This window comes from Coturnix japonica, chromosome 5 (genome assembly GCF_054131305.1).
Source record: "Coturnix japonica strain WE chromosome 5, WE-NBRP24, whole genome shotgun sequence".
NCBI classification, from domain to species: domain Eukaryota; kingdom Metazoa; phylum Chordata; class Aves; order Galliformes; family Phasianidae; genus Coturnix; species Coturnix japonica.
The window spans coordinates 48,511,908-48,521,535 of NC_140667.1; the positions used below are offsets into that span (position 1 = coordinate 48,511,908).

The 9,628-nt window shown below is 39.1% G+C and overlaps 1 protein-coding gene across 3 annotated transcripts in view; it reads left to right on the top strand.

Annotated features, from left to right (window-relative positions):
* Nucleotides 1-4,625, top strand: part of KIF26A (kinesin family member 26A) — a 94,578-nt gene extending 89,953 nt beyond the window's left edge. For all 3 annotated transcript variants that reach the window (XM_085547763.1, XM_085547765.1, XM_085547766.1), the window contains 3 exons: nt 1,489-1,679; nt 2,545-2,695; nt 3,151-4,625. In XM_085547763.1, coding sequence (XP_085403889.1) covers nt 1,489-1,679; nt 2,545-2,695; nt 3,151-3,326 — 518 coding nt within the window. In that variant the 3' untranslated portion in view covers nt 3,327-4,625. The remainder of the gene's footprint in view (nt 1-1,488; nt 1,680-2,544; nt 2,696-3,150) is intronic.
* Nucleotides 4,626-9,628: the final 5,003 nt, after the last annotated feature.

A 9,628-nucleotide genomic window follows, 5' to 3' on the forward strand; every position in this document is an offset into this window, starting at 1 on the left:
ATCAGAGTTAACAGTGGGTGGTTTCAGTGGGCAAATAGTGTTGATTCAAGTGAAATAAACTGAGAATGGGAGAACGATAAACAAGTGTTGGAGAAGTAGAATCAAGTCTTACCCTTTCCAAAAATGTTCCCCTTGTGATTATTGTTACTTAGAATTTAGCAAGGGTGCAATTAAGAGTAAGGGATGTTTTTCTTAAGAACATGTAAACCAGGTAACTCATCAGGTATCTGTAGAGGTGTATTGGTCTCATAAAGTGTCTGCTGGGGTTTTGTCTCTATTTCATCTGGAGTTTTGTGACAGGGCTCACCTGTCTGCCCTAACTTGAATTTTTCTAGCAGAGGTCTCGACCCTGGTTGATATCTTAGGTGCACTTTCCACTGAGCAGCCTTGTCTTTTTGATATGTTCTCTTAAGCAAGAAGACCAAAAGTAATAAAACTCAACTCTGAGAGCAGTTCAATAAAAGGAGTGTGATTTGTCAGCAATGAATTTATTGGCACCACTCAGCCAAAACTGCTTGTACTTACTGCTAATGTGATGTTTTAGCTTGTTTGTGGTGGCTTTCAGCTCTTCTGTTTACGTAGGGACCGGATTGCAGCCTTGTTTTAACCAGCCCTATATGTAGGTACTCACTCATGACATATGTAGTGTAAAGTTCTGCCTTTGAGAGAATGAAGAGAGAGACACTTATGGCTGTGAAAACTGCTGGACACCAAAGTGTCAGCTTTTGTATACTAAAGTACTAACATTTCTGAAGTGCACCAGTCAGTTTTTGCCATAGGAAACTTGTCCTGGGAGTTATATCAGTGTAGTGGTTTGCTCTTTACTTGTGGAAAAAACAGATCCTTGCTGTTGAGGAATTGGTGAGGTTTGTCATAATCTGTCCTGAGTGTAAATGGGCAGTGATAGGCGTAGCAGTGACAAATTGCAACTTGATTGATTGCTTCCTTCTGAAGTGTCAAACATCTTCTAATCCCACAGTGTCACTAAAAACCCTGACATTTACCTCCTTTAGTACGGGCAGTTGTTCTGGAGGGGGCTGGGTGCTCCTGGCAAAGAAGTAATAGAACTGTAGGGATCTTAGCCTTGCTTGGCTTTAACTGGAGATACTCAGACTTGTCAACCATTACCAGTATTGGTGGAGAGTTACTCTATCTCATTTCCATTACAAGGTAATGAATACCACTAAAACCCACCAAAGAGAAATGAATCCAGGAAAAATATTTTTCCAAGGAGAGAATAAAAAGCCAGTGCTCAGACATCTGCTTTGGGAATGAACTGATGCTACTCCCATTGACAAACTAACAGGAACATATTTTGTCAAGGCAGTAACTCATTCGGCGGCCTGAGGGGATTTGCTAAAAGGAAAAGATCAAGAAAAGCATTTCTTCCTAAGTTTCCAGAGAACCCACATTCAGTTTGCTGCAATTATGTTCTGCTGTCTGTTAGTCCCCTTGGAATCTGAGGATCACTTGTCTTTGTCATTATAGGTCTCCAGCGTCGCAGACTGATTCCTGCTCCACTGCCAGATGCTGCCTCCCTAGGAAGAAAACCCAGTGTCACTGGCCAATGGGTTGATCTACCACCTTTGCCAGGCACTTTAAAGGAGCCATTTGAAATTAAAGTTTATGAGATTGATGATGTGGAACGATTACATCGACACAGACAAGAGGAAACAGAGGTCAGCACATATTTTACAACAACTGTAGACAAATTACAGTACACAAGCAGAATCCTTGCTTGAATGCTGGAACAGTGTTTGAGAAATTGATTGCAATTAAAGCACTGTAATTATTAATTTTACAATTCATATGTTGAGGTACCCTTAACACGGAAAATGAAAGTGATTGCTATCTAAAATTAATTGTGTTTAACATGACTGATGGTATAAATGGAAGTTACCAATGAATACATTATGAGAAAACTTCATAATCTTAGCCTAGCTGATGAAACCTTACAGCTTCTCTCAACTGTAGGGTCATTAACTTTTTATGTAAATGACAGGATTCTATTAAATCAGGGATACACTGAGTTTAATTTACTTGCAATTGGAAAACACTTCACCTAATTCTTTTTTGGAGACTAGAATTCTATATTCTTCTGATGCCTTTTTCCCATTTCTTTTGTAATAGCCTTTCCAGGATGTTGAGAAGGTAGGAATACTTTTAAGAAAATAAGAATTCACATTTCTTAGGATTAAGTGTAACTCCTTCATTATTATTAGGCTGTGGTGGTTTTGTTTGCTTTCCACTACTGAAAAAAGAAATCCTCTACAAACAGTGGTTATTTCAGAACATATTGGAGGTGTTTGCTCATAGAGAAGAGTGCAACAAATGCTTGAGTGACATAGCATGCTGTTGCTCTAGACTAGAATCCATTGATATGAACTTCAAATAATAATAATAGTTTAAACAAAACAATAAAACCAACCAAACAACATCTGCCAACTTTAGTAGGTAGTGAACTGGGAACAATTTGTGTCCAGATGTCAGAGGTCAGCTCATAACAGGCAAATTAATGAAATGTTTTTTTCTTTGTCTTTTAAGGGTCTGATGTATTTCCATACAAAGCTGAAGATACTAGAGAGGCGCCAGCAGCGAATCAGAGAAGTAAAGGCAAAGCATGAGTTTTTGAAGGAAGAGTTGGAAGAGACAAAATGCAGGTTGATGATAGATCCGAATAAATGGAAAGACGACTGTAAGTATTTTTGCAAAATAGTTTTATGATGGACATGTAACAAATTTTCAGCATGTGAACAATCCCTCTGACGAAGTTAAGCACTTGCTAAGATACTGTGCTGAAAAGGGACCCAAGCGCTCTGTGACACCAATAGTATTTCTGTGATACAGGATTTTGTTCAGTGATGAATAGTACCAGAAATGGAAGAAACAAACAATAGAGACAATCTTAATTGTCCTTCTTTCCAAAGAAGAAAATGTATTTTCAAATCCATGTTACAGATGGGAAACTGAGGTATGAGATTTGTTTGCAGACTGACTGATGTGAGTCTCAAGGTGAACTGTGTAAAATGAAACTATTTCTTAGTTGAAGAGAAGTACAATGGTCCATTTATTTATTTATTTTTTACCTCATGATAATGTTTTTTTATAAGCTTCTTACCTTAACATGCTTTATTTTTTTTTGCCTGACAGTTGAAGTGGATCCTGATCTCGATAAGGAGTCACAGGAGTACCTGGAGGCACTGGAACAAGTGACAGAGGAACTAGAGCAGTGTGTTAATCTGTGCAAGTCGCATATCATGATAGTGACGTGTTTTGATATTGGAATAACAGATGCACAAGATGGAGTAAGGGAAGTGGAGGTTTGAAGAGAGGCTTTTCAAGGGACTGAAGGAAGTGAAGCTGGATCGTCCGACATGAAGAAGTAAAGAGATTAAGCAGTTGGGAAGTGAAGGAGAAAAAGTGAAGACAAAGAAGCAGCGATGAATGTTGTAGGAGAAAGAAACGGCTGAGAGATGGGAATGTTCATAAATCATTTGGTGCCTCAACATGACCTGAGCTGTACAAAGAGAAAAGTAGGAACAAGTATTGCTTCTACCAGGGGGAAGTGAAGAAATTTAGTACAAACCAAGACATTAAAAAAAAATCAAACAAGCATACAATGGAAGTGCCTTTAAAGTTCATTTGATTTTCATTTTTGTATTTGGTGCTACAATTAAAGCCAGCAAACCTAAGCAGACCACAAAATGTATTCCTACGAAGTATTTTATACTGTATAGTGTATTTATGACAATATGTAAAAAACAAACAACATTGTAGCAAAAGCAATAAGTAAATTATGTTTTCATACCTGAACTTGCCTTCTTGTTTCATAGAAAAGCTGTTTTATGTAGCAGAATTAAAACTGTATTATAATTGTTTTCTTGGTTAGGGTTCAAGATATTTTTATGAACATTTATCTATTGAAAAGGTGTATTATGGCATTTTGAGATGATTGTTTTACCTTCGGGTTTTGTATTATTACTTTTTCAGATCAAAATAAATGTTTGTTTTCCATTTTATATATTCATATATAGATATATATTAACTGCTTAACCTACTTCCTTGGTTAATAACCTCACTTCTCACAGACCTGGTCTTTTTTAATGTGAGGAAGTCTACAAAGGGCACTGTGGTTTGTTTTTGGTTTTCTTTTTTCCTCTCTGAATGCAGGAATTAAGAATCACGTTTATTACCAAAACCATAAAACAAACAACAACAACAAAAAAAAGAAGCAAAAACTTTTTGTAAATGTTACGTTAGGTCCATATTTTTATATAGTTTTGACTATAAATATAGCATTTGCATTTTGAACTTTTAAGACAAATAGTATATCTTTTTACAGTTTTTCTAAGGAAGGCAAACCCTCAGGATCAAGTTTATACATGCTGCATGAGATTTGTGCTTTTTTGAAGGAGGCCACATAGGTGTGGAAACTATTGATAAATTGTTGCCAAACAAATACTTTTGAAAAGGTTTAATAGTATGTATGTAATACCACATTTCATAATGAATCATATTTTCTGATCATCTTCCTTTTTATGGTTTTTTCAAATCCTTTGTACAAATATGTATTATAACAGCTTGCTTCGGTTTTTATCTGTGAATAAAAGATACATCTATTGTTACGATTTCTCCTTGCTATGTATGTAATACTGATGTTAGGAAGAGAGGGGATGGCCTGTGGCATGCAGCACTAAATGTCATATTATATTATTTCCTTTCCCAAGAGAGAACATGTAAGAAAGCCTTGACATTAGTCATTATAAACCAATCAGAAAAGAGACAAAAGACCAAAGGGTAAAATAAAGAGCAATGATAATACTATTAGTACTTCACAGTTTAAGAACAAAGACCTGTGGCTCAGATAACTTGTTTCTCCTGATGAGGCAAAGCAATTAAGATCGGGTATACAAAAACATGAAAACTTCAGGAACTGGAATTGAGCCCTGCACCCCATTGGTCCATCATTGCAAACCACTACTCTTATTTCTGACACTGCTGCATTTGCTCTCTTTTGGACAGTAGCTGTGCCTGGTCCTTATCTTTCACTGATGCCAGCTGTAGTAGCTCCAAGCAGATTTAATGTAAGCTAATCTTTCTAATGACACCATCTCAAGTATTTTCAAGCAATTTGGCCAAACAACCTGTAACGTGTAACATTTTCCCATCTGTCCCTCTTTCCCTCCCTCTTTCTTTTCAAAGCCCTTACAGCACGTTCTCTGGCTCCCAGAAGGGGTCTGTTGGTGTAGCTATGGTAATGGGAGGATGGTTGGGCTAGATGATCTTGTAGGTCCTTTCCAACCTTGTGATTCTATGATTCTATGCTTTTCTCCTCATTATACAGCTGGAAGAGATGGACAGTGAGTGGATGACTCTGCTGCTTAAATACCTGTATGATTTCTGATAAATTGCAAAGGATGCCCTGCCCTTATCAAAGTCCCTGTGGTTTATCCCTGGAAAAAGCTGCTCCATGTTTGCGTATTGGAATTTGGTACTGCATTGGGTTGTATAGAGAGGAATGTGACATCTAGAATTTCTGTTGGATCCCCTTGCTGATATCCTTGAATATCAGATATATTTATTAAGATGAATTTTTTTGTGCGTGTGTGCAGAATTACACGGTTCTTCCAAACACAGCATTGAAATCAAGCCATGAATCAATGCTCTGTGGATTTTCCAAAGCAAGAATCAGAGGAATACCATCAAAACAAAGAAAGTAGTGAAGTGCTGAGGAATGAGTATCTCTTAGCAAAGTGAAAGGCCTCCAAACCACAGGGCTGAAGGAGAATACATCCATGGGAGCTCTGGAGTGCAATGCTAGATTTGTTAGTGCTGCCATTACACTGTCATCTAAAGATGTGCATCTTAATAGGGCTGCTGCAGCAAGATGAGTTGATCAGTGATTGCCTCTGGGCAGTGGGCATAACACGGCTGGGTTCGCATCTTTTCAGGGTAGCCTGTAAGTCCCTAATTAATTGCAACAGGAGTTCTTTTATTTGCCATTCCCTTCCTTCTCTGTGAGGTGTTTGTTGCTTCTCCCCACCTCCAGCAATACTGTAGTACTCAGAGATAGAAACCAAGCCACTAATCATCTATCCCAAAGTCTTGCAGCTTTTGATACTTTTTTCTTCTTAATTTCTAACTTTGGTTACGTTTTCCTCAAAATAGTGAAAGAGACATTTCAGGGCTGCTTACTTCCATGTCAACATGGCAATTACGTACGTATTAGATGCATTTAGCCTCTGGCTGGGTGGCACAAAGCAAGACTGAGATGTAAAATAAGGTGAGGCACTGATGGGTGAAATAGCAGACATTTACTTATGCAGACAGTGTTCTTTGCTGGTGGTTGTGGATAGTGAGGTATCTTCTGTATCACAAGTCCTTGCATCTTGTAAAATTCCCTTCTTTTTGGCTTCTTTTTCAGTCCTGTCCACTTAAGATTCATGCAAACAAATGCTCAGTTTACAATAAATTGTAAATGGCCTAATTGTAAAAGGTTACAAATGAGAGTTGCAAAAAGAAGTGGGGCACGTTATTTCATCAATTTTCTTTTGAGATTTAATGATCTAAGAGAGCCATTAAACTGCACTCTTAAAGGAGCGAGCTTGTTGAATTTGTCACAGTATCAAATAAAACCATAGAATCCCAGTGGTGCTGGAGAACTCTATAAGTTACTCTTGGCAAGCTTCAGTCGCAGAACAATAATTTCTCTTTTGGTTGCAGATCTTCCCATGAAATTCCTCAGCTCCTTCTTCCACAGGGGACCCTTTCCTCATCCCCTCGTGGCCCAATCTACCAAGCAGCTCATGTTATGCTTATTTCCAGGCAACAGGATTGCTCCCAGCCCCCCAAAATGTAGTGACAGCTGCTGTATTTTTAAATCAGTGTAATGGTAACTCAATAAAACCTTAGAAATGAAGTGAGAAAGCCAGGCTCTTGTCTGGTTACTGTGGTCTCAGGAAGGTGAGGTGAACCTTGGATCCTGGAGATGGCCTCCAAGCTTACTTTTGTATTTTCCCATGGATGTGGGCCAATAAATTAAAACTGATTCTGGGAAGTGGGATTTTGACTTTCTGGTGAGAGTTTGCAAGCTAGATGGATGAGGTGGTGGTCACTTCTTTAAGCTCTGTTGTTGCTGACCAAGTATTCAGAACTGTATATCTAAGGGGCCATACCATTTTTGTATATATAGTTATCACAAACAGATTTCCTACAAATGCTGTGTGAGCAAAACCTAATTCAATCTATATGTTAAACCTTTTGTTTTTCCAAATAGTTCTTTTGATCTAAGCTAAGGCTTTTCTAGGACACCCTAATTGCAGTATTGAAACATCAGTAGTAGAAATATGAGATTATTTGTTCTTTTCTCAGCATGCAGTAAGTGTTTCATTTATTTCTATTTCAAGATACTCATGTATTTTGTTTCTAGTTATAAGCCCATGTTTTCCAGTCACTTGCATTTTATTTTTAAAGTCACATGTGGAACATAACTCCACCATCAGCTGTTCTATATTGAGGCTATAAGCAGGGTTTAGGGCAAAAATGTTGGCTCTAAGATGACCTTTGTATCAGCTGTCCAGGCTGGCAGAAATGGACACGAATAAAAAATGGCAGTGTATTTGGGCCCTAGTTCACTAGAGCACTTAGGCACCTGCTTAAGCAAACAAGTAAATCTGGTTTTTATCCAGCAAAACACTTCAGTTTTGGCTTATGTCCCACTGACTTGGATTTTTTGCTCCAGGGCTTCAGATGGTGTAAACTGCCTTAGCAGTTCTTCAGTGGAGCTGTGTAGGTCCCGCTCAAAGTGTTTTCCTTATCAGTGGTATTTGGGAGAATGGAAAGAATAATTCTGTTGATGTGCACTGGTATCACGAGTGCAAATTAGAAAGCAAAAATTGCCTCCCAGGCTGTTCCTGCACGTCTCATGCCTTCATGCAGAATTTGACTTGCAGAAATCTGTTTGTGAAATGCAGAGAGTAAGACATAACTCTTGACAGTGTAGGTGTTCAGAGAGATTTATTATCAGGGCTGCAGGGGAACTACCTGAGGATTGGGTGCACTTAGCACTGCAGTAGCCTTACAGCAGCATACTTAGGAGTTAATTATTTCACTTGCTGTTTCCCTTCCTAAGTCTCTTCCCAAAAGCTGAAGTGTTCAAGAGCTGTGGAGATGTAGCACTGAGGGATGAAGTCAGACATGGTGGGGGTGGGTTGGAGATGGAGACTTGGTGATCTCAGAGGTGTTTTCCTTAATTATTCCATGATTCTATAATTCATTTGCTGTATATTTCTGTCAATATGTGCTATAGAGATTATGACCTCATTGAAATCTTAGTGAGGTCTTTATGAGATATCTTTTGTTTGATCGAATAATCTCAAACAGACAGGCCAGGTCCTCGAGTTCTGCAGATTTTGTTGCTTCTTTTTTTTTCCTTTAATGTAAATGTTTCCATCAAAGTTTCCTTTCAGGTATGGCAAAGGAATGCAACAGCTCATGTGGTGCTCCTGGTCACCTTGACATGGCTGAAGAAGCATGTCCAGACTTCTGGAAGTATGAGCCTGCTTGTTACTGAAACTAAATGAAGCTTTGCTGCTGACTTACACAGGGAACTACCAGGTCATTACTTAACTCCTGGCATCATTGCGAGTACACTGCATGGGCAGAAAGCACAGCCCTCAGTCCCCAGGTAGTGACCAAGTAGACTCAGACTCCCTGTTACAGGCTCTGCTGCCTGAGGTTACCATATTGCTTTCAGTGCTTCCCTTCAGAGTACCAGGGCCGTAATCAAGTCTGCAGAGCACTTGACACAGCTCATGCAACTGTATTTAAAGCACATTTTAATTAGCCTGACCTTGTCTAGGAAAAGCCTGCAAAGCCCTAAAGCTGCTCTCTGGGAGGTGTATGTGGTGCTCCAGGGCACAATGCAATATGTGGATGTTTCAGGGTTTTGGCCCATGGCTGGAAAACCTGATTTTAAATATAGGCTCACCCAGACCTCACCCTGAGCCTGTCCATTTTTCAGCACTCAGCACTGTTATACCTACAGGTGCCTTGGATTTTGAAGGATGCTACTCATTTCATTGCATATTACCATTTAAATGAGTTACATTTGTACCTAAAGTCTTCTATCTCATGGGGCTGAGTGCTGTACAAGCACCATTTTTTAGCCCCAATAGGGTATGACTGAGAAGGACCAAGTGGACTGCTGTGCTCTCCTCTGAAAGGACTATGTTCAATTCTTAACGTTTGTCTTTTGCTTTGACCTTTGCAGGGTCCTGAGCAAAGCATTCAGACATGGCAGCTGAAGCCTTGCAGACAAGCTCCAATGGGATCCCATTTCCAGGCTGCTCAGTTTTCACACTGAAGGCATGTTATTTGCTTTCATGACAGGAAAGGAGAGAAAGCAAAGCTTTCCCTCCAGCTTTTCCCTTCACCTTTTGGGGAGATACAGATAAGGAGGAAAACGTAACAATTTATAAAACGCATTTATAAATAAAGGAAGTACCAGAGCCTGCACTGTGCTTTTCTTTTCCAAAGCTGTGTGCTGGGCAGGTGCTGGGATAGAAGAAATTCCTAATAGAAAAGCCAGGAATTCTGTTCATCTTTAGGACCCAAATGCTCTGCTGTT